This window comes from Diorhabda sublineata, chromosome 7 (genome assembly GCF_026230105.1).
Source record: "Diorhabda sublineata isolate icDioSubl1.1 chromosome 7, icDioSubl1.1, whole genome shotgun sequence".
Taxonomy (NCBI): domain Eukaryota; kingdom Metazoa; phylum Arthropoda; class Insecta; order Coleoptera; family Chrysomelidae; genus Diorhabda; species Diorhabda sublineata.
Genome location: NC_079480.1, coordinates 14,104,187 through 14,129,404, shown reverse-complemented (window position 1 = coordinate 14,129,404; position 25,218 = coordinate 14,104,187). Strand labels below are relative to the sequence as shown.

The 25,218-nt window shown below is 29.7% G+C and overlaps 2 protein-coding genes across 7 annotated transcripts; both read right to left on the bottom strand.

Moving 5' to 3' along the window:
- Nucleotides 1-1,470: 1,470 nt before the first annotated feature.
- On the bottom strand, nt 1,471-4,489 carry LOC130446234 (pentatricopeptide repeat-containing protein 2, mitochondrial-like). The gene is made up of 7 exons (XM_056782349.1): nt 4,311-4,489; nt 4,026-4,254; nt 3,872-3,974; nt 3,608-3,802; nt 3,236-3,424; nt 1,742-1,960; nt 1,471-1,686 (listed from the first exon to the last, which is right to left on the bottom strand). The coding sequence occupies exons 1-7, from the start codon at nt 4,405-4,407 to the stop codon at nt 1,519-1,521; spliced, it is 1,200 nt and encodes a 399-aa protein (XP_056638327.1). The 5' UTR covers nt 4,408-4,489; the 3' UTR covers nt 1,471-1,518.
- A 4,070-nt stretch (nt 4,490-8,559) lies between these two features.
- On the bottom strand, nt 8,560-23,592 carry LOC130446792 (cystathionine beta-synthase-like). Of its 6 annotated transcripts, none has more exons than XR_008910186.1 (12): nt 23,305-23,447; nt 21,573-21,682; nt 20,617-20,784; nt 20,330-20,511; nt 20,188-20,274; nt 18,951-19,236; nt 17,183-17,366; nt 16,076-16,207; nt 15,431-15,615; nt 13,308-13,360; nt 12,206-12,320; nt 8,560-8,712 (listed from the first exon to the last, which is right to left on the bottom strand). XR_008910186.1 is itself a non-coding variant. In XM_056783259.1 (11 exons), exons 1-10 carry the CDS (start codon nt 23,445-23,447, stop codon nt 13,356-13,358), a joined length of 1,482 nt encoding a protein of 493 aa, XP_056639237.1. In that variant the 3' UTR covers nt 8,560-8,712; nt 13,308-13,355. The 6 variants fall into 6 exon arrangements, 4 of the variants coding, with proteins under 4 accessions (XP_056639237.1, XP_056639238.1, XP_056639236.1 ...); XR_008910185.1 differs by having other exon boundaries at nt 12,249-12,320; XM_056783259.1 differs by lacking the exon at nt 12,206-12,320.
- Between the last annotated feature and the right edge of the window lie 1,626 nt (nt 23,593-25,218).

Sequence of the window (25,218 nt, the reverse complement as noted above, 5' to 3'; positions counted from 1 at the left end):
TGTGTGTTTATGAAATTTTGAAAAAAAAAAGTGAAGTTATAATGAAAATATATAGAGCCGGATCTGTACGTATAAGCCTTCGGAAAACCGAAATAATTACAGCTGGAGTTCCGAAAACGGGAGCTTCAAATTTTTACCAGATACTCCTAGAAGGATTTTGGTGTTTCGCAAGGAAAGGAGATGAAAAAAAATGTTTCCTACCCTAACTTAACCACGTGTATGATTCGAATTGATATAAATGGACCGCATTATATTGGACTACTTGTAAAATCTTTTTAATCGCGGTTTATGCAATCGCATGACCTTTGGAATTCCCCGTAACATAAATAAAATATGTAGATATGTAAAAAAATGTTCAGTTAAAGTGGATTGATAAACTTGATTTTCCGTTTGCTGTCGTCGTTGACGTTTGCCGTTGTCATTGACGCTTGCTTTTCGTTACAAAAACATTGAAATGTATAGAAAAATCCCAATCACGTCCATTTGCGTTTGTCACGTGCTTTTGACATATGACGTTAGAACGTGTTTTTGGGGTTATTTCTGTTTGTTTGGTGGTCTTTTGGCTCTTGCAATATCTCGGTTTTAGGGTAGTTTATTCCTATTTTTCACACCTCCAAATGGAATTAAACATTTTTTAACTATAAATCATGCAATTTATATTCGAATCCGAATCTTCATTTTATTATCCTAGTTATGACGTCAGAGTAACCTACAATTTAATGGAATATAATCAAATCCCACTGATTGTTATTTCATTGCAAATGACGGTTTAATACACATTTTAACATTCAAATCCACTGTAAATCTTGTAATTTATTGCAAGATATTCAAATGATAATAAAAAAAATTTTGTTTAATTTTTTTTTTTTTATTTTTTGCGTCAATATTTCTACTTCCATCTTAATGTTTAGATTATTTATCATAAATTTGTTGTATAAACGTTATTGTTGACACTAAGAGCATTCTTCGATTATTTTAAGTCATCATTAGTTTGATTTTTCACCACCAGTCAGCTTCCTAACTCAATTCGTCAACACTTAATTGCAAATATCTCGGTTTCTATTGCAAACACGTCAAAAGTGTTTAATATCTATTTTATGGAGAATTGTAATCCCTACAACTTATATTTGAAACTTTGTTTCATATCTTGTCATATTTTTTAAATATTTCCAAAAAAGTAATTTTTAGGCTAGTATTTTTTATTTTTCACGCCCCCAAATGGAATTAAACATTTTTTAACCATAAAACATTCAATTGTATGCTAAAACCAACTCTTCAAAAAAAATCAGACGTTTATGAGATAGTAATCTGAATCTTCATTTTATTATATTATTTATGACGTCAGACTAACCTATAATTTAATCCTATAATAAATCCATTCAACGACATTCGACTGCAAACGACAATTTAATAACATTATAATCCACTGAAAAACCGCATTTTTTTCAAGGTAATCAAATAAAAGAAAAAAAAAATTTACTATATAATTTTTTTTAAAATTACAGAAAGAAATATAATTCACACTAATTCATCCAAACCGGGACGTTGTTGATATGGATATTTCTTCTGAGTAAAGCTCCTTTGCTTATAATCAGTTTTTCTGAACCTCGGTTGGAATTTATTTTGTCTCTTTTCCGTAATCATAGCAGGGGGTTGTATTTCAGCGCATAATTGCTCGTCGATACCCTAAATAAAAAAACGAAAATAACACAACAACATTTGCTTTTTGAATTCGTCTCACCATATCAGAAATGTGACCTTGCTTCATAAGAAGCTGTTCGATTCTATTGAACTCTAAAGCGAGTTCTGGATTCTCGAGACCGGCGACGGCTTCTTTTATTTTGTCCAAAACGTCTCTATTGAAAGTGTGCTTGTGATTACCCGGAGTGTCGTCGCTGAGAATAGATTTCATTAACGAAATCGCATTTTCAACTCTACCAACTGCGGCTAAGCAAGCAGCCTTTAAAATTAAAAAAAAATAAACTTGAATTTTTGAAAGAGTCCTAATTTTTCGTCCTCTGAGCCTTCTATAGATTGCTTGGATCGTATCCGGCTCGAAGGACCAATTAATTGTGAGTGGTAGTTAACCAGAATGTACAAAAATTTCTGGAAACTCAATTTTACCTTTTAAGGAAAAATTTGATCGAGGATAAAGTTTTTAAAGTTTAATTTTATTAAAAATGATTGTCTAGATTCAATTCAATTTTTGGATTTAATTTGGTCAGATTAGTTTAGGTTTGACCAAAAACCAAACCACATTTAGATGGAAAATATGCTTTTCCATGTTCAATTTCATCAAAAATAATGTTTTAAGGACTAATTTAGTCAGAAAGTGGCTTTGCTGAAATAAGTAACCAAAATGTGGCCTTTTGAGTTTAATGTCAAAATGTGGCCTTTAATAGTTGAATTTGGTCAAAAAAAAACTTTTACAAGTGCAATTTGGTGAAAATTTGTTCATTAAAGTACAATTTGCCAAAAAGTTAGTTTCAAAATACACTCTTCCGTATTCATTTTAATCAAAAAAAGTGACTTTTTTGAGTGCAATTTATTCGAAAATAAATCTCTCAGATAAATTCGATCAAAAAGCTACTTTTCAAGTTGAATTAGGTCAAAATATTGGATTTACTAATTTGAATTTAGTCAAAAAATGCCCTCTATGAGTAAATTTGACCAAAAAATTGCTTACTGAGTTTGCTTCGGCAAAATTATATCTTGCAAAGTTCAATTTAATCAAAAAATGGTTTCTTTGCATTTATTGGATGGAAAATGATACTTTCCAAGTTAATTTGATTTAAAATAACGTTTTTCCAATGAAATTTCGTCAAAAATTGACCTGAATCAGTTAATCTTGTCAAAAAGTTACTTTGAGTTTAATTGGGATGAAAATGGTGTATGTCAACTGAATTTCAACAAAAAAATAGCTTTTATAATTCATTCAAAAATCAACCTTGATCATCTTTAATTTGGTCATAAATTCATATTTTGGATTTGACTTGGAAAAAACTGCATTTTTGGGTTCAATTTAATCAAGAATTTAATTTAATTAAAAATTGAATAAAGCTACTATGAATTTAACTAGAACAAAACTGAATAATTCTTAATTTAATTTAGTAGAAAAATGTCTTCTCTAAGAGTAATTGGGTCGAAAAAAATTTTTTCCAGGTTCAATTTGGTAAAAAAATGATTCATTTCAGTACAATTGGTCAAAAATAGTTTTTGCTTATTCATTATTTACCTTCAAATTCCTGACAGTTGTATAATTTTGATTTTTGGCGCTAGTGAGAATCTCCAAGGCAATACCAGGATTTCCTTGATTATAAGCAAGCGCTGCACAAAATGTCGTTGCCCTTCGCATAGGAAAATGACCAACATCTTTCAACTCTTGCCAAAGTTTTAATGCATAATCTAAACTTTCCTTTGAATTCTGAAAAGTTATACAAAAGTTTTACTATGTATTTTTCCGATTTTTCAATTTCCCACAGCCAAAAAACGAAAATACCATCAAACAATAAAATTACTAAACCCTGATAAGAAAACAGTCAAAAATTTTGATAAAAACATTCAATATAACGAGAAATTAATATAAATTTGTTATTAAAGTACTCACCATCTTATAACATGCCGCAAGAGCTAAAACCACAACATTCCTTGGATACCTCAAACCTTCTAATTGTTTTTCTTTTATAAATTCTACGCAATCTAATAATTGTTGATATTGTTTGTTTTCGAATAACAGATCCAACAGAATTTGGTAGGTTATCATTTGATCAAAAAACCCTGAAAGTTCATCTGATTTGAAGCACTGAAATACATAAAGTAAATCACATTTTACAATCCCGATATTTACGTTTTTCAATAAATAATTACTTACTTCCAGAGCTAAATCAGGTTTATTTTGATGATGGAAGAGACGCATTACAACAGGACCGAAAATAAAGCTTCCAAAACGTAATTCCTTATTTTGTTTGTTAAACCTGCAATAAATGTATTTTATTTTTTATTATTATAATTATACCCCCACTAACTTTTTAATCATTCGTATCACTAGTTCAAGATCTTTCTCGTCGCTCGTGAGGTGTATCATGTTTTTTAGATCTTCCGTAAATACCATTTGTTTACCTTCTTTTACGTCGATTTCGGACATTTTTTGTTTAAATTTATCGCCTACGTTTTCCATTTGTTTTCGAGTAATTTCACATTGTTGTAGGAACGTGTCTATTCCTAATGTAGTTTTTGAATAAATGTGTCTCACATCTATACCAAGAATAATTATTTATAATTCGTTTTTAGGTTACATAAGTTTTACTTACTTTCTATATTAAATGCTATTCGTAAATAGTTATTTACAACAGGAGTCTTAAAAAATGCACCTTTTGAAACTGCACTAATTAGTTTTCCAGTCAACATTTCGCTTTATTAATATAATTCAATTTTTTATAACCTTGCTGTTTGAAACCTTGTTCTAACCTCAAATCGTGCTTAACTTGACAAGTTTAGCATACTTCTTCTTTTATTTAAATATCATCGCATATATTTTACCCGATAACAAAAAATTGTTTTATAATTTTATACAATCAAATAGAAATATTCGAAATAAACACACTATTATCTAAAAAAATCTCTATTGATTCAATAAAAACAATGTAGAAATAGTAATAGTATTTAAATAGTTTTCATTATTTGGCTGGTGTGCTTATTATAATTAATTACATTATTCCACTATTTTCTCTTCTTTTTCATTGATCCCATTAGGCAATCTAAGAAAACAACTGATATACGTCAAAATGGCGGCCATGTGTTAAGCATTGATTTTCTCATATGTAATTATGTTAGCTTTTCTTGGTTTAATCAGTCATGAGAGTTGTTTTATATTGTTTTATTATTCCATAGATCCACATTTTGCATATATTTCAGTGAAACTAATACCGCTGGAACCGAGTATTTTTGCAGTTTTTTTTAAATTAGTCTGCCAGTAAGATAACAAGCAATTTCAGATTATATACATATATATATATATATATATATATATATATATATATATATATATATATATATATATATCGCTTGATTACACTGAGCACAATACTGTATAGAAAAAAATTTCGTACTTCTTTTCGTAGTAACTCTTTAAGAACCAATTTCGCGTTAAAAATGGAAATGATAAGGTCTAAAATCGATCAAATAAATTCACAAACCACAAAAAAAAACTTATGACAAAAGCATTTGTGTACCCCACGACGACATGGGCATCAGCTGATTTTAACAATTCGTTAGATAACTCAATACACAATTAGGTAATCTAAAAAAACAGCTGATCTACAACCAAATGACAGCCGTGGGGTAAACAATCGACTTTCTCGTATGTACCCGTGTTATTTTTTTTATTTCCTCCTGTAGTTTGTTTGTTATGCATTATATTTTTTTTATGATGTTGATAAAACTTTATATATACTTTTTAGATCTGTTTTAATGAAATTAATAAGCGGAAAATCAATATTTTTGCAGTGTTTTAGTCTTTGAGTCCTTTTTAAGGTTCCAAAGTGATAATTCAGCGGCAAATGAAAGGTATAAGAACAAACTTAGATTGAAAGAGCTTAATAATCCTGCTCATTTTTCATCGGTTTCCAAAATACTTGCTTTTCAGACTATATTTACCACTCATCTACATTAAGCACAATACTTCATAGTCGAAGAAAAAACAACTAAGCGACGTTTTCAGGAGGAAATGCGGCTCTTTAAGTAGTAACTCTTCAAGAAGCCATTTTGCAATAAAACTGCGAATAAAAAGTTCTAGAATCCAATACCTAACTTGACAAACCACACAGAAGCTTAACGTCAAAAACATTTATTTGCCCCACGGCGGCCATTTTCTAGCTGAGTTTGACGTTAGATTGCGCTATTTCTGAACCCATAGATAAATACAGATGTTGTTAAATTTGAATATCAAATGGGTTGGTAGCATTTTATATCTAAATAATACACTGATAAAAAAATATTTTTATTTATTATAACATTTTTTGTTTCTTCTGAATGTTATTATGTTTAATTTTTTCGATTTCAATACCTAAGACAACTAAACAAATATTCCATAAATAATAAAAAATTATAAAAAAAAATACTTGAATTCCCGTCATAAGATTGAAAACAGGATACAACCAAGTTCCAAGTAAAAACCGAGATGCAACATACCTAAAAAAAAATATCAAATTTTAACGGTTCTACGACATAATTTACGTCATCTAATGAAGTAAAAACAAGAAATTTTGATCTTCTGAAATAAATTTATTTAAATATTTACCAAATATGATACAGAAAAAATAGGGCACTATATCCTTTGATAGCCGATAGCAGATTTTGTTGGGGATGGTCTACGACGAAGGATTCTATAAAAACAACCAAGCAAGTAACAGTGTGTAAAGAGTGATTTAGCCACGTGGGAAAATATAGTTCGCAACTTTTCGGATATACATACTCCTTTTCAATATTATACAACCCCCAAAACATTCCAGGAACAAAAAATCCCGACGGAAAAATTATACTCGTGTACAAATAACTTTTCCATTTTAATATTGTTGCTAGTTGTTTCTGTTTTGATTGTAATCGTAGTAAGACATCATACCATATGGCCAAACCGAAATAAATAATTTGAATAAACTGAAACCAAAAACTACCGATTATATAATAATTTCACCCTCTTTTAAATCGTATTAAATTTTTCCCCTCTCATTCTACAATAAGACTTTTCGGAAACTATAATCGGGTTAACTCAATCATGATTTGAATGATCGGAAACTAACCCTAATCACGGTCATTGTTGTTCGAAAACTGAACGAGATAACCAGGTAAACCAGGTCATATGTTATGATCTTTTTCTCCTTACCCTTATATGCCACTCTCTTATCTTCATTATTTTCTCTATGGTCAAGATCCGCAATCATCTGATAAATGATCTACCTTAATCTGGGTTGTAGTTTCCGAAAAGTCCTAATGACTTTCTATTGATAAATGATGCTCTTATATGCAACCAAATATACATCAAAGGTTTTGATTGTATTCGTGAAAATAATTCCATTTCTTTTTAATTTTCTTAAACTACTTTTCTATCTGATTCTATAATAAAACTTTTCGGAAACTATAATCGGGTTAACCCAATCATGATCTGAATGATCGGAAACTAACCCTAATCACGGTCATTGTTGTTCGGAAACTGATCGGGTCGTAGTCATATATTATGATCCTTTCACTTATATGCCACTCTCGCTATCTTTAATATTTTCTCTATGGTCAAGATCCGCAATCATCTGATACGTGATCTACTTTAACCCGGGTTGTAGTTTCCGAAAAGTCCTAATGTCTTTCTATTGTTAAATGATGCTCTTGTATGCAACCAAATATACATCAAATGTTTTGATTATAATCGTGAAAATAATTCCATCTCTTTTTAATTGCATTAAACTACTTTACCATCTCATTCTAAAATAACTTTTTATTGATAAATGATGCTCATGGATGCAAGGAAATGGTTTTATTTTAATCGTATTATCACATTATTTCATAAAGCCAAACAGAAATAAATAATTTGGATAAAATTTTAAATATCCAATAATAAAGATAATTGCGTTTTCTCACATGTGTTTTAATTTGATTTTCTGCCTTATTCTTTAGTTACTTTCTCTGAATAAACTATCATGCAACCATATATACACTCTAAATGACAAAAAGCGCGCGAAAATACTTTCACAATAATGCTAAAGATTCGTGAAAACTGTAGAAAATCTGTGCAAAAATAAAAATTATGTGTAATAAAAATTGAGTGATAGAACATAGTGGAATTATATTTCCGAAGAAGATAATTCAATGAAACGTATAAAAAGGAGAGTGAGTATAAAAATCTAAATAATTAATACAATTATTTTAGAATATAGTTAGGTTAATTAGCGAAACCAAAAAAAAACACTTATTATAATCTATATACTAATTACTAATTGGGTGTCTACTATTTAAATGAAGGTAAAAACTAACTGTGACATTGAATTATTTTGATAAGGTCAGTTTTACGTAAAGCATTAGCCGACTTGAATTTTAGAATACATTGAAATGACTATCAAGCTTTCAATATTACGACAATTTCGATTACCAAAATATTAAAAATTGGTCTATTTAATAAGTTTTTGAGTAAAAATTTTGATGTCTCTATTAATTATGACAAACGTTTTTACAGACAGCTAATCTTAGTACTGTCCACATATAATTTGACTAAATTGTTTTGTTTATTAATATAATTACGTAAAAAATGCATTTTAAAGCAATAATGAGTATAATTATATTAATAAAAAAGTATAATTGTTATAATTATTTTTATTTTGAATTCGTTCGAGCCAGAATATAATTAGATTGACGTATTTTGGTTAAGTTATGGTATGTTGTTAATTTTTCGAGTTTGCTGTTACAACATGAAAATTTTTCGACAAATAATTGTTCCACGGATAAATAGATGAAATGTAAAACCAGTACCATGTATTACCAACACCATCATTATTCATTCCTACTTACAAAGTTCCAACTTGTAAAATAAAAAAAACGATATTTCAACATAATTAAAACTTCTCTATCTTTTACATCCTTAGTGTCCATATTCTCATGGCAATATAATAATACGAAAAAGTGATGGGAAAAAGTTAATAGGTGGAACCATAGATGCATTTTTTTACTCTGCAATACAAAGTTTATAGTTGGAAAGTCGAAATGTATACTTTCAAAAATACTGCGTTACCACAAAAAAATAATCGAATGGAGACAATAATATTTCCCAAACAGATATTTACATAATCTATAATTCATCATTACAATTTTTTTCAACAGATAATAATGTAATAGATGCTCTTAAATTACGTAATTCAGTTGAATAAAATAGCCTCAAAGAAAATCGTAATCGTATCAATGGCATTGCGTGTGCGCATGTAAAGCCATAGATAAACGTTATTATCAGGTTCGTGAGGTTCGTAATCGAATAGAAACATACCATTCGATTTTGTGTTTTTAGTATTTTAGAAAGTATAAAATGATTAATCTTTTGTAGTAATCAAGTATAAGTTATATTTTTCAATTATTCTAGACTTTGAAGGATGTGTTTTAAAAGTTTTATAATATAGTAAACATTGCCTAACATATCCCTGTAGAAAAGTTCACTATAACGAGAAGTATGGAGTATAAAAGAAGCTGATACACCTGAAGGCTAGAAAAAAGGATGTATATTAGCATTAGGATAAATTTTGAGGGAAGTGCTAAATATTAATCACGCTTTGAACAACTTTTCACACTTTTGTACAAAGCAAGCTGTTGAAATTTGAAATAATAAACTATGATATTGAATTTTTCAACTCTGCAATTCATCTAAAATTCCTACATTCATACCCATACCAAATCTGGAAGGGTTTTGAGCAATTATTTATCGTCTACAGCTGGAGCATTTCCTTCATAAGAGATACCCCATAACTTCTACATCCAAATTCAGGTTACATTAATAAAAATGTTAATAGTACTTTTTTACGTCGCTAGGAGCTGAAGGACTGGAACGAATTTGGCCGCTTATTATTATTTTGTTTTCAATTGAACTGAATATAGTTACAAATGTTCATTTGTATTTTGGAGTTTTGTTCTTAATTGTATAAAATGATTTAAAAAGTTCAAAATAAACGAGCGAAGTTCAAATTTAATAAACGTCTCATCATTGATCGTGACGTAAAATGACATGTCCTGGATTTATTGAAGTCTAAACGAGGTGTAGGTTATATTTGGAGCAAAAATCCTGATTATTTTTATTATTTATTTATATTATTATTTATAGAACGATTTTAAAATTATTTCAATGACTTTTATCGATATTATAACCTATAAATTAACTGTCATACTTGAGGTTAACAAATACTGGACGTGGCACTTTGACGTTATTTAAATCCCTCGTTCAAAACAAACCAAATTTAACCTTAACGCCCTATATTAACGTTTAAAGTTTCGTAACCACATTTTTAAACTAAAGATGGATGTTCCTATAAACTTTGAAGTTAAATTTGGTTTATAATTTAAACAGTAAAAAAGGATAGGAAAATATATTTTTATGATTTAATTGAATTTCGAGACAGAGATTATAGTTTTCTCTTATATACTGCTATATTGCCAAATTCATTCCTATTTCTGAGTTGTTTGGAAATAGATAAATTCAGTTTTACAAACGAAACATTGAATATGGATTATTTTAAAGGTCAAAAACTTACATTTTGTTTTTAATTAGATTATACACAAAAATTAACGCAAGAATTTGTTGACCGACGTTAAAAAAATGATAATATTATTTACTTAATGTTGCAAACGTGCCTGTCATTTAATTTATGCTTTAACGACTAATTACTACAACGATAAGAAATCGTTAAGGTTAAAAATTTCCTAATGTATTGGAAATATACTTTAAGCAAATTATGTTTGAATATTTGCTACAATACTGGGTTTCGATTATAATAAAAATCGTCTATTCTCTCCAGTTTTCCTCCATCACCCTCCTTTTTCACTTATTGTTTACGTACTTCAACTTCTATAGCCGAAATCAAGTAATAAAATTTATAGCAAAATGTATGGCAACATTGTAGTCAAACTCCTGGACAAAATGAACGCCCCACTTCAATTAATCTAAATATTTACAGTATAAACACAAAATGAAACTAAATTACATCGAAATAACGATGAACACCTACAAATTAGTCGAATATAACCTTAACATAACCTTAATTCATCCATAAAAGTTTGTTTTTGCTGGAAATGAATAAATAAGCTATCATACCACAAAAATGAAAGAAAAAATAACAATAAAAATCAGTAATATAGAAAAAATGCGTAATTTTTAACTACATGAACCAAATTGCGACGCTCTTAAAGTTTTCAATTCGGGTCTCAAGCCCGAACTAGGATTGTTAAACCACTCTGATGAAACGTAATAACGTCGAAACTAGTCAGTGGTTACAACCCCCTCATTGCAGCTGCGAGCCATTGGGGATGTTGTTATCGACAAAAAGGTTTGTTAATTTTATGAAAAAGTGGCCATGATTTTATGGTAAAATTAAACACCAAAGTGTACACACTTTAATATATTACGAGCTTTCGAATCCTTATGTATTCATCATCTGGGAAATAATTAATTAAGATTGGCGCTTGATAGAATCAATTTGAAAATTGAATTTTGAAATCCATGAATTTTATGTTTTTATAAGAAACTACACAATTTAAAACCGCCGAATCTTAACTATTTATCGAAATATATTAGAGTAAGTACATTTTGTTGTTTAATTTTGCCACATCCCAATACGAAAATGCTCTTAATCTAGCTATATAATAATAAAAATATATAATTTAATAATTCGAAAATATATTTTACCGTTCTTCAAAGGAGAAAACAACTACTTTCTTTGAATTACATCTCCTCTGAAGAGCGTGATGTCCATCGACCTTTTTGTCGATATTAACATTACCAATGACTCGCAGTTGCAAAGAGGGTTTTGTAACCACTGACTAGTTTCGACGTTATTACGTTTCATTAGAGTGGTTTAACAACCCTCGTGCGGGCTTGAGACACTAACTGAGGACAACATCAAAAAGCGTCGCTATTTGGTTCATGTATTAAACATTTCCCAGCGAATAGTAACTGGCGCCATCTTCACTTTCAACTTCAAACCACTGGTCAAGTAGGTTTCTACCTTCGTCGAGGAATGTTTAACTATATGAACCAAATTGCGACGCTCTTAGACGTTCTTTTCAATTCGGATCTCAAGCCCGAACTAGGGTTGTTAAACCACTCTGATGAAACGTAATAACGTCGAAACTAGTCAGTGGTTACAACCCCCTCATTGCAGCTGCGAGCCATTGGGGATGTTAATATCGACATAAAGGTCTTCAGATGAGACGTAATTCAATATTCGTCGAGGTATTAGCCAGTAAAGTAGTTGTTATCTACTTTAACGAAAAACAGAAAACATTTTCGAAATTATTTTCTGGAATAATTTATAAATAATATGTAAAGTAAGTCAAAATGAATAGATAAACTTAATAAAATACGCCGTAATTGGAAAAATAATCATTTTTATCAAAAACAATAATGATTTTTCGTTAAAACCTTAGGAAAATTAATAATACATTGCCTAACCTAACGTAACCTAACCTCAATGATAACATTTTATAATGAGATGACTTTTTACTTTCACCTTGTAAAATTTATATTAAAATCTTTTCCCTCCAATGTTTTTGATCTGCTCGTTGACTTAACGTAGGTTCATCTATAATGAAAAAGAAGAAAATTCTGCTAAATTGGCTTAGACCAGGCCGTACTAGTTTTTTCTAGAGCATGCGTATTTATATCAGGATCAACTAGTTTGGTCTAGACCAGGGATTCCCAAACCATTTTATGCAAGAGACCCCTTTTCGTAACTGAACTGACATCTCAGACCCCCGTCATTACTTTACAATTAATTAAAAAATTCTATCTCTATTTTTTTTTTCTATTGATACAAAATACTCACCAATTTTGAAACTTTGCGGTTGGTTAAGTGAGTGAATTAAACATTCTTAGTCATCAAAATTCATCAAAATCAATACACTAAAACTCAGTAAATATCAAGTGTAATTAATAATTATTAATACAAGTTACGTAAGAATACTTGAGTAGGAATTATTTTTTTAAAAAACATTTAAATCGCAAACTGAAGATAAAAAAATGAAAAATTCAGTGCGATGGATGAATCTGGTGACTTTCTACCAATCTAGCTAAATTCGGTTTAATATTGGTGAGTTGCAGCCTTAATCGCCACGTTCGTTGATTTTCAAACGGTACCTTTGTTTTGTCAAAACGTTTGTAACCACACTGAAGCCTTTTTCGAACTCGAGTTAGTTAATACGGGCCGATTTTTAGACGTCGTCGACCCCCAAAAACAGTTTATGTTTATGTCGACCCCTTGGAAACCGATATCGACCCCAATGGGTCAATATCGACCACTTTGGGAATGTCTGGTCTAGACGAAGCTAGTTTGTCCTGGGTTTGGCCGGTAACATATATGGTATTAAAACAACGTTGCCAAATTTTGAAATTATTTTCGAAAGAATTTGTGTAATTATGATGGGGATATCTGGGAATAATAAAAGTAAAGAAGAATTCGCTAAAAATTCAACTTATTGCAGATTTTTTTTTATAACTATGTAAAAACAAATTGATAAAAATATAAATAGATTTTATCGCACATTTTAATTAAAAATTCTCAATTACTTACATTTTTTTGGATCTAAACAACAAAGTAATTCTTGGATTACGATATTTTTCAATCTGAAAGCGAAATAAAATCATGGAAGCATTTAAGTGAGACATCATTATGAATTTTTTTAACATCCCCACTTATTAATTCCATTATAAATATCTGGCTACAATAACTTGAAAATCAAGGATTTTTATCGACTGTAAGTAGTAATCTATTTAATGAATACGTTGTATTACTTAATAACCAATAATTCACAACTATGAACTGAAAACATGTTCTCTTAAATAATAAAACTAATTCAATATAGGTATTAGAAAGAAAATTTTGATTTTATTTTTCAAATAGTATCTTAATATACTTTTACGTAACTAGTTATGAAAAAAGATATTGTCCAACAAACGTATTGTTTGCCAAAACAATATTCAATTAAATGTCATTTTGAAAACTGAATTTTGAAACACATAAATTTGAATTACAAGAAATAACAAAATTAAAAACCGCCGCAAATCTTAAGTAATCATTTCCCACACGATGAATACATAAATATTCGAAAGCGCAGAATATATATTAAAGTTAGTCTACTTTGGAGTTTCATTGCCACATTCCCAATAAGAAAACTCTTAGTTGGCAAAGACCTCGTCCCAAAAGCATAAAATTGCCACAGATCTTCGTCTTCTATTTCATTCGTTCCAAAGTGTACTGCTTGAAGTCCAGTAGTATTGAATATCTGGATCCAAGCTAAAATTGTTGCATTGCTTAGAGCAATATTGCAATATTGCGTAATCGATACAACCGTCGAACTCGAATAACTAATGGATTGTTCTCGAAATACGCGCGCACGGCACGCAAAACGAGTGTTGCTCTCCCTTGTAAGGCATAATGCCAACGCTAGTAATGAAATTCCCGCGCAGTCTAAGAATTCGTCGTTTTGACTTAACTTCCGTTATTATCAAATCAAACGTAAACACTGTTTATTTTTCGGATGATGACGTAACGGCTTCCGCGTTATCGGTCAACCTATTTTCTATCAACCTTGGTCTTAAGCATTGTTCGCGGGTGTAACTTCGAATTAGTTTGGAACCGATCGGAGACGCACTATGAATTGCTTTTAACAGTTCCGTGTTCGCGGATCACATCGATCTCGTTTATTACGAATCAGTTCGAGCAGTAAACAGATTTGTAATTAAATAGAACGATGTTTAATCGATTACCGGTTGATTCGGAATCGATTGACAAGGAAAATGACATTTGACATACAGCAGTTTTGTTTCTTGAAGTTCTATTGTGTATTTTAGTAATGAAGTGAAATAAATTTCAGGAGAAATAATAACATCGTAAGAACTGTAATAATTAATATATATTTAAATCATTTATAATCCTATTTTTCATTCTTGCTCTGTATAAAACTAAGAACATCGTCTGATGTTATGATTTTTAATGCTTTATCGATGCCATCTGAAACATAGATTCATTTAACAAATAAAAAACTTTCACAAGTGACTCTAAACATACAGAAAAAAAATTTTTTTGGCGATGTTATGTTTTTTACTTTACATAGTGTCCCAATTGTATTATTCACTCAAGTTTTAATTCGTTTTCCATTACTTTGTTATCCCTTCTGTTTTACCGTGTTTACAGATATTTATAAGTCGGTTTTTTAGTAATTTTTGTTTTCTAAACTAAACTTTATTGTTAAGAGTTTTTGGACCTCGACACCTTAACGTTGGTTAGGGAGCCCAATATCCGTCCCCCCTCGAGAGGGCCTACAAAGCCCATGACTTATTTTTAAGGGTTTAATCTAAGGGCGAAAGTAATCTTGCCAAAGCTCCAACAAGAGTTGAGACCTTAACAAATTCTCATTTCCTTTCCTCCTTTTGACTACACCAAGAATGGGTTACTTACTACATTCCCTTTAAATTTATCACTTGCCAGTTATTTAAGAAGACTAATTAGGATAGAGATTGATTTTTAACTTAAAATGAGCTTAGAGCAATATTCTTTTCGCTTTCAGCAGATTTTAATATATAAAACAGTCAACATCTAATAATTTACCCATTCCAAACGAATTTCCAATAGTTTGTACACAAAAATCAGTGTTAATTCTAAAAGTAATAAACAAAAATGCTTCTCAAAATTACCTTGAGACTCTAGAAGTACCACGTAATTTTCTGCTTCCAGAACTCTCGATACTAGACCAACATTACTATCTTTGGGTAACTTTGAGTACATCCGTTCGATGGTTTGTTTAACTTCTTCTTTCGGTGTATTACAAGATATTAATTCATTTGTAATATTTTTTCTGCTCACTATGCCAGCAAGAATCCTAAAAAACTTTTATATAAACTGCCAATAGACAAACAGCATTATTATCCAATAGTCCTGCTAGCACTCGAACGTAGGAAAGTATAAAAAAGAAATATCGAAAAAATCGGAGTCGCAAAGGAAGAATGATTAATGACAATGGACCAATAGTAGATATGACACGTATCAATGAGGTAGATGGACTGCACGCCTCTTACCATATGTCAAAGGTTGAATAGAGAGAAGTCACGGAGAGGTAAACTATTACCTGTCTGGACACCATTACTTTCGCTCCTACCTGTTCAAACAGAGAAAAGTCTTTCTTGCAGACCAGTCACGAACAATGCAAAACACACATTGAGAATTATGAAGCGGAAGACTGCAAACAAATGATCGAAAAAAAGAGAAATTGGTCTATAAGTAGATCATTTACCAGTATACCAAAGATAAATAAATTAATTTCAACAGGATTTAGTACTTACCCATCCTCCTCAACGGGTAAATAGTCCACGTTTAGTTCGTTCATAACAACCAAAACATCTTCCAACGATGTAGTTACCGAAACATTTTTTAAAGGCTTTGTTTTTATTTCGGAAGCATTTAAATCCCACCACCTAAGGATGAAATTTTTAAATTCAAAAATTTGAAGCATTTGTTGTGTTGCAACCATAGACAAAGTGATACTAGACTGCGCTGGCAATGGGATTCGTGTTCCAAGTTTCAAGTGTTCATTTCAATTTCTTGGTGAAAAAATACTGTACAAGCTCAGCAATGGCTCCAAAAGTGTTATCCGGACTCTGCACCATCGAAAACAACCATTTATTATTGGTTTGTTGAATTTAAACGTGGTCGTACAGACACCAATGATGGTGAACGTTCTGGTCGTCCAATTGATGTGGTTACTCCAGAAAACATAAAAAAAGTCCACTGGTCAACCACCTCCAAAGGCACAAGAGTCAGCTGGTAAGGTTATGGCTTCAGTATTTTGGGATGCACATGGAATATTGTACATCGACTATTTCCAAAAGGGAGAGACAATCAATAACGATTACTACATAGAGTTATTGGATCGTTTGAATGCAAAAATCAAGTAAAAACGGCCCCATATGTCGAAGAAACACCAAGACAATGCACCGATTCACAAGTCGATGGCAACGATAGTTAAATTGAACGAATTATACTTCGAATTGCTTCATCATCCACTGTATAATCCAGACCTGCCCCCTAGTGACTACTGATCTTAAAAAATACTCGCCGGTAAGGAATCCAACGCAAATGAAGTAGAAATTGTCGAAACTGAAGCCTATTTCGAGTTAAAACACAAATCCTTCTACAAGCACGGCATCGAGAAGTTAGATAAGCGTTGGAATTATTGTATAACTCTTGAAGAAGATAACATTGATGAATAAACTCGATTTTTGGCAAAAAAATGTGTTATTAGGAATCTAGAATTACTATATCTATGGTTCCAACATACTATTTACATATTTATAGGTTATATGTGAAATATAAAAAAGAAGAAGAAACTTTTACTAATCAAATAGTCAGTAACATAAATGAGAATTTTATGATTAAACATATTCATTTACCAGTGATTATTGGTATTTATACAAGGTATGAAGCCTCTTTGTTCCATCCATTGATCTCTAACGAATTTGGTTAGGTAATTTCTAGTTCCATCTGGTAAAAGAACTACAACTTTTTTTCCCTTTCCCAATTTAAAATCTTTGATGGCTTTTAAAGCCCCCGCCATAATCACGCCACTGCTTGTTCCTAATAAATATTAATTATTATTATTATTGAAGCTCTTCCCAAAAATTTATTGCCTCAAAAAATTATATACATACTGAAAAAAGTGTGACAAACAAGCTATTATTAAATAAAAAACCAATAAGATATCACATTCATTATTATAACACTTTGAGGCTATGGCAGTTTAAAAAAATGGAAGCTGCTTGTTCAGTTAACTTTATTACACTAAATAGACCCAAATTTCATACTCATTAATTATATTTGAATGAGAACAATGTGCTGGTATCTTCTTGGATAGTTTGGATAAGAATCTACGTGTATAAAGTTTATATATGAAAAAAAATTTTTTCTATAACTTTTATATTTGCATGACGCACAAAACTATTGTAAAAATCGAAAACATCGGCAATTGAAACTCGTTGAATAGTCTAGTCACAGTTTACATCCTTTTAAGATTGATACTCTATTTTTCAAATATGTATATACTTTTAGAAGCTTAAATGAGTATTCAGCAACTCAAAATTTAAAAAAAAAGTGGGAACCAGCGATTTTATTCAATTAAGTTATTTAACTTGTACATAAAATCTGCAATCTCTTCAACAAATTATTGAAACGTCACGAAATAACTTATTAACAGTTTTTTTTTTACTTTTTATGTTTTTCTCTAATCAGTTATCTTAATTTTTGGTCTTCTCTGGTTGAAAATTAGTTTTGGATATAAGTAAAAATATTGACGATTCGACCTATTTCGGTCTTTATCAAATTATGACTTGACATTGACTACTCTCAAGATTTAGATAGGTCGAAACGTTAATATTTCTTTTTGTTTTAAACTAATTTTCAATCAGAAGAAACCCTAAATCAATATGTTTAATCAAGAAAAAAAAATTAAATATATAATAAAAATGAATCACAAATTTACTGTACTATCACTTGGTACAGACGAGCCACAAGTTCCCTTAATCTCTTCATATGAAATGCGAATGTTTTTAAAAGGTTAGTAGAAGGCGATGGAGATCATACGGAATTAAAATTTCTTCTTGGAATTGTAAGTGAACCAATATAATGCATATATTTGGTTTTTTTTTGGAAAGATATGAAAAAAATTTGAGTTTTTTTATCATCATAAAAATTGATATTACCAAAAAATTGTCTGAAATATTTATATCGTATCATCTTTGAATTAAATTTGGCAACATCGGTTTATCGTTCGTGATTATAGTTATTGTGTCTGGGTTCCAAAATTATTCTATATACAGTTGATAAATCGAAAACATTTAAAATTTAAATCTCAAAATATCGATTTTGAGTTGATTTAAATCTATTTCTAAATGAAATTTGTTTGTTCGAAAACAGAAGCTTAAAAATTGAGAAGTGACATCCCCACTAATATGGCGTCTCTTTCCAGCGCACATGACGGATTATATCAATTCATAGGCGTAGAAATTTATATTATATTAAAAAAATAATTACCTAAACATTAATTGCTTAAGGGGAGGGACAATACTCTTATATACATACAATAGTTTTTAGCGTTTTAGTTTATTATATCAATAATGCAATGTACAATTTCAAGTATTGTAGTGTATTATAAAAAAATCTTACCGACTAATAGTCCTTCTTCCCTAATCATCCTTCTAGACATATTAAGTGAATCCTTATCGTACAATTTATACCATTTATCTACTTGACTTCTGTCACATACCGTTGCGATCATTTCAAATCCTATTCCTTCTATTTCGATAAATTTTACATCCGTTTCGTTAATTTCAGATGGTTGAGCAAACTTTGATCCATAGGGATCTGCTCCTATTATTAGTGTATTAGGAGAAATTTCTCTGAATTTTCTGCTAATACCCGTAAGCGTACCTCCGGTACCAGTCCCCATAACCTAAAGTAAACATTTGTAAATGTTTGTCTACTACACTGTTTTTAATACTCAAAATTCAAGGCCAACTGATGCTATTCAACCAGCGACGTACTTCAGTATAAAATTGTTACCTAGACGTAAGTGAATATGAAATAATTAATTTCGATGTGAAATTATGGAAATAGGTGATTAAATATAACTAGAATAAAAGTGTTTGTCACTTCTAAGTGTGTTTTTTAATTAAACATTCATTGAGGCGTTAGAAGTGAAATATGTCGCATTATAACAAATTGTTCAACAGTTGTTGAACAAACTCAAAATTTATATAGTACAGTATGATCACAACAAATTATCATTTAAAATTATTTATCAATTTATCTAGAAATACTGCATTGGACCGACCGTGCCGGATCTGTGACAACCTACCGTGAGTCGAAGAGGGAAACGTAATGTTGCCAATCCTACGAATTTTTATGTAAACCTATGGAATTACAAGCTTCATGATCACTGAGTGTTTTGAGACGTACATTTAATTTTGATAAAATGCAATATTCAAACAGTTATACTAGCCGAAATAATTGTTTCGCGGATGTTCCAACAGGAATCTACAAAATTCCTAAATTTCATATGGCAACACTGGTAGACAGCTGATCTGAAACGAATGTCTAGCAGTGTTGCTTGAATTGAAGGATTTTCTTAAAAATGAAGGTTTAAACTAAAATTTCTACTTCTGAGATGTTTAATGTTTTTATTTGAATTTGAAAGTTAGGTAGATAATAATATAGATAATAACAAAAATTTCATCATTATTAAAACTAATTGAATATAGAAACAAAATGCCATTTTAGCTGCGTCATTATCGTCAGTTACAAAATAAATAACTAATCATTTTTATAAATATCTAGTTGCACCAATTCATATCGTTCTAATTAGAAGAATTTTAATAATTCAATTTGCAGAAAGTTCACTTACTATCATATCCACCTGTCCGCCACATTGGTGAAAAATTTCCTCGGCTGTTGTATCGTAGTGCGAGATGGGATTGGATGGATTGCTAAACTACAAACATTTAATACCAACAATAATCACTTCATTATCATATACAAATCTTTACCTGATCGAAAACTATCGAATTAGGTATTGTTTTGTACAGTCTATGGACTGTACCAAATAATCCTTCTTCGCAAGTAGGATCCTTCGACGCCGAAACTCTTAGTACTTTCCCACCGAATGCTTTTATTAAATTTTCTTTTTCAATAGAAATTTTATCTATCAATACTATAATACACTTGTACCCTTAAAAATAATAAGTTTGCTATATATTAAATGACAAATAAGGCCAGTACGCCACTGAAATATTGCTAAAACTTATGTGAATATTTCATGATTATATAGTAGTACCTTTGACAGACGCTGCCCATGCTACAGATATGCCAGTGTTGCCAGAGGAGGCTTCAATTATAGTTGCACCAGGTTTCAACAAACCGCTTCGTTCTGCATCTTCGATGCATCTAATAACCATGCGATCTTTTACTGATCCAATTGGATTTAAAAATTCACATTTACCATCTAAAATGTAACGAGTAATAAATATTTATTCAATCTTATACAGAATCATCAGTCACAAAAAAATATTTATCTATGGACTTGAAAATTTGACAACAGTGTAAGAAACTAGTCTACTATAAATGGGACATCGAAATTTAGTTGTTAGACTTGATCGAATTATTTATAAAAAAAGAAGAATGTGTAAACAAAGTATACTTAGTAGTATTTGCTCACTATATTAATTTATAGCAAGTGAAAAGGTTTATTATGATATATATTTAAAATATGGAAAAAAAATGACCATTTGACGGTTCGTTGTTGTCTCAGCTTTATAAGGAAATCATGGCAGTTAAAAATCACCTGTTCTTGAAGGTTTCACAGTTGGTAAGTTAACTTGACATACATTTTTTATAAAAAAAAACTAAAGTTACGACAATTTTTTTATTGAAAATTCTATATTTTCAAAAAAATTAAATTGTACGTCTTAAAAATACAACTATTTTTATTTTTCCGTTTGTTTTTGCAACGTTCAATCTGAATTCATTATCATAACCTAACATTTTATTCGATTCAGTCAATTTTAATTTAAATAATTCAAATTCATATTAGATAAACTATTTTTTTATTATCAAAAATTATATTACACGTAATATATTTTTAAAAATGTACTAGATTATAGTTTTAAATCTAAATCATTACTTTGAAGTCTCGGAGTATTAACAAAAAAACAGATAAAATACTTTTGTAGTTTGTTAGATCTTCAGTATCGAACCATGTGGAAAATTTTTTTGTTTAAAAAATTCACTTACAAATTTCACATTCCACATTTTCAGTCTTAGGTATTTTATTTAATTTTATCATCGGTGTGTTTCCTGTAGCTGCCAAGACATCAGGAAACACGTTTGATGTGTTTGGCTTCCTAAAATTTCATATAAAAATTTGGTTTTAAACAATTACAATAATTTTTATCTTTAACTCAAGATATATACTCAATGTAAAGTTGAGGTTATGTTTAGATGTAAGATTCTTGAAATTGTTAAAATGTACTTTATTTTTGGAACTTTACAAAGAAAAAATATAGAAATAGAAACATATCTTATCAATTGAAATAAAAAATGAAGTAACACAAAGTTATATTACAAGGAAACTTCAAATTCATTGTATGAAAGATACTGTTCGCATCGTAATTTTTAGTTTCTGTATTTGACACTAGATGGCGGAACCATATATTATTTCTAATTTTTATTTCAACTGCTGTTTATAAAGTATTTGATCTTTTTAATATTATTATTTTATAAATGTGTTTTTGTGCAGTAATAAATGCGATTTTATTATATTTTATGCATACCTCTCCCTTTGTTCACATTATTATGCATTGCTATATGATTTCTAGTAAGTGCGATAAACGCATTCAAATGTTCGTATGATCAAAAATACGGAAAAATCTAAAATCCGGAACCAATTACTTCCCAGCGATTCCGGATTTACGATGTTGTACTGTATTAATAAAAATTGGGATTTAATGTTACAGTTTCTTTACTCAAATATGGAATAGGGGAGAGTGAGTAATTTGGTATGAGAAAGGCACTAAAATCGGGTTCTACATAACCGACTTTAATACTTGGGTAATCTAAGTCAACTGATCTACGTCCAAATGGCGGTTGTGGGGTAAACAATCGATTTTCTCGTATGTACCCGTATTAGTTTTTTTAATTACATATTATGATACGAATTAATAATTATCTATGGTCTCCGTATTTTTCTTACCAGTACCTACAATATGGCGTAAGATTTATGACTTCACCACTATTTGCAATAATATAAAATAAAGTTCCCAACGAATTTTCACCATGGAAAACTTACTTGTCAGCATTGAATAATACATGTTTGGAAAGCTTAGACTTTCCTCTTCTTTCAGCTCTTCGTCGAATAGAAAGTAACCTAACAGCGTTCCTAGTGTGTGCATCTGCTTGGGAATTTTTATTTTATGGACAACCCTCGTATTTATATTTCGCAATACAGTTTTCATATGTGTCTATGTTCCTGTTAAAGACTTGAGGCAACTATTGTTATTTGTCTATGAAATGTACCTACGAGGGTTGTCTGAATATTTATCGAATTGAAAAAGAAAAAAAAAGCATTTTTTACATAGTTCCCTTTAGATATGCCGATAGCATATTCTAATTCTCTAATTTCAATCAGACGATCGTCTAGTACCATTTGATGAATTTTTTGTATAATATATGTCCCAATTTGTATTGATAATTGATATTTTCAATTTGAGGTTAGAAACTTTTCAGACACTCCTCGTATAAGGATATTTGTGATAATTAATTTAGGAATATGGAAGTTTTTCCGTCAATAAATAATGTTAGGAATGAAGTAAATAAAAAATAATGTGACAAACTGTACTAAATTAAGATATAATGTGCATATTAATTTGTGTAGAATTTGGTTTATCTTTCATCCTGAATGAATCAGCAATTTTCTTAACTTAACAAAATATTAGCAATCAAAACAAGCATTTGAAAAATTGCTTACCAGTCCCATTTGCTATGAGGTGACCTCTCTGTTTTTTGAATATCTTTCGTCCAAGGACATTTAAATGCTCTATCGGGCATGCAACTATTTACATGTAATGGTGATTGGAAAACGTAGTCTTGATCTTTCGAAACGTAACTCATATTTGTTGAAGAAATTATAAAAAACAATTTTATAGTACACCGTATCAGTTAATATAAATTTTTAAATTCGATAACAAATTGATACGATTTCATTTGAACAACACGTCACCGACTATACCGCCGCTCTGGTCATCTACATAGTAATATTGATAATTTTAAGTACAGATTGTCCCCTCCATTAATCATTTGTAAATATTGACATTGTTAAGATTAAATCTTGGAACATAAAGTAGTGATGAAGAATTCTTACATCAAGAACAGTTAACTGGGATGGTTATCCAAAATGGCTGCCGCAGAATAGACTATATCAGTGGCGTCGTATCCAAATTTAGATACGATAAAACTATTTCTATAAAATGAAATTATATTTCCAATAACTCAATTGAAAATTTTTACGAGTAAATAATTTATCAAAACATTATTTTACAGACATTAAAGTTGGTAATATGGAAATAAAAAGTTATCATACATTTAAATTTTTATTTACATTAATATTATTGACCCTTACAGTTTTGTATAAACTTGTCTAATTTTATGAATTATTTCATATCACTGAGAGTATGTATAAAGTAACTAAAAACCCAACTTAGCCTAAGAAAATATTATAAAGTAAAAACATCAAAGTAAGTAGTAATCGGCAAAATATAACATAAAAACAAACTTTTCAACAACGACCAAACAAAAAGTAAGTCATAAAACCGGTATACAAAATGGCCGACTTTGTCGTATATAATTTTTATGGGAAATTCTCTATATAATATTGTATATCAAATTATTGATGAATAATTGAAAATTGATTATAACTGCAAATTGGACGTTACAAAAATGATTTAACGGCTTTTTAATAATTTTGCAGATATATTATAGCATATAAACATCGTTGCTACGCTGCTTATTTTGGTTACGTTAAAAAAGAAATAAGCAGAATATTTTAGTTGACGCTTTAATTTTATTTTTTGATTTAATGTTTGGTACTATTTTTAAAAGTAAGTAATTAATGACTTATGAAAAGCTATGAACACAAAAACTAATAAATTCTGACACAAATGTTATTATCAATAGATCTTGCAACATTGATCATTGAACATCATACGCAGTAGTATTGTGTATTGCCTATATAAAAGTCAAGCATATTCTTTTTTATTTTCACGGATCAAATCGAGTTAGAAAAAATGACATGAAAGTTGATTATTTTATATTGGTAGTCTGTTCTGATTTAGTTATTTATAATCATTGTGCATATTTATATGAAGGTTACATGTTTATTGTGCGTTTTCGATAATTTTATGAATTATAGCGGTAATTTTTTGTTTGTTGGGTGAAGTTTTTTGAATAAATATCATGTTTTATAATGAAAATCGTTTAAATATCTAGCAATTTTCCCATATTTTGGAAAAAAATTAAAAACGTTTTATAAGATGGCTACTGAATAAAAACAATAATAAATAAGGTCTTTATTTTTTTAATATACAAGAATTTAATTTTTCAAATTATTTTTATTTGCAAACTTTATTTTTGAAAATATATTGTGAGCTCAAATTTCGCGCTATATAAGTAATTATCGAATGACTATTTAAAACAGATTTATTAAAATTTTTTGCATTCACTTCTGAAAATATTGAGTTTTGGATAATTTATTTTGTTTATGAAGTAAAAATTGGAAATTCATAACTTGTGTATGTGTGTGAGTTTATTGGTACTTTAGAAATACTGAGAAGTAACTTACTATTTTAACGAACGTAAAATTATCAATAAATGTTTGCAAACAATG

Bases quoted from the DNA above. Each gene is read 5' to 3' on its own strand.
- LOC130446234 (XM_056782349.1), bottom strand. From the start codon at position 4,407: ATGTTGACTGGAAAACTAATTAGTGCAGTTTCAAAAGGTGCATTTTTT. The intron at 3,425-3,607 runs GTGAGTACTTTA...ATAACTTTTCAG, and splicing joins TTGCGGCATGTTATAAGATG to AATTCAAAGGAAAGTTTAGA. The intron at 1,687-1,741 runs GTGAGACGAATT...TTTTTTATTTAG, and splicing joins AAGGTCACATTTCTGATATG to GGTATCGACGAGCAATTATG.
- LOC130446792 (XM_056783257.1), bottom strand. From the start codon at position 23,447: ATGAGTTACGTTTCGAAAGATCAAGACTACGTTTTCCAATCACCATTA. The intron at 21,683-23,304 runs GTAAGCAATTTT...ATGAAATTTTAG, and splicing joins CCTCATAGCAAATGGGACTG to GAAGCCAAACACATCAAACG. The intron at 20,512-20,616 runs GTACTACTATAT...ATTATTTTTAAG, and splicing joins ATGGGCAGCGTCTGTCAAAG to GGTACAAGTGTATTATAGTA.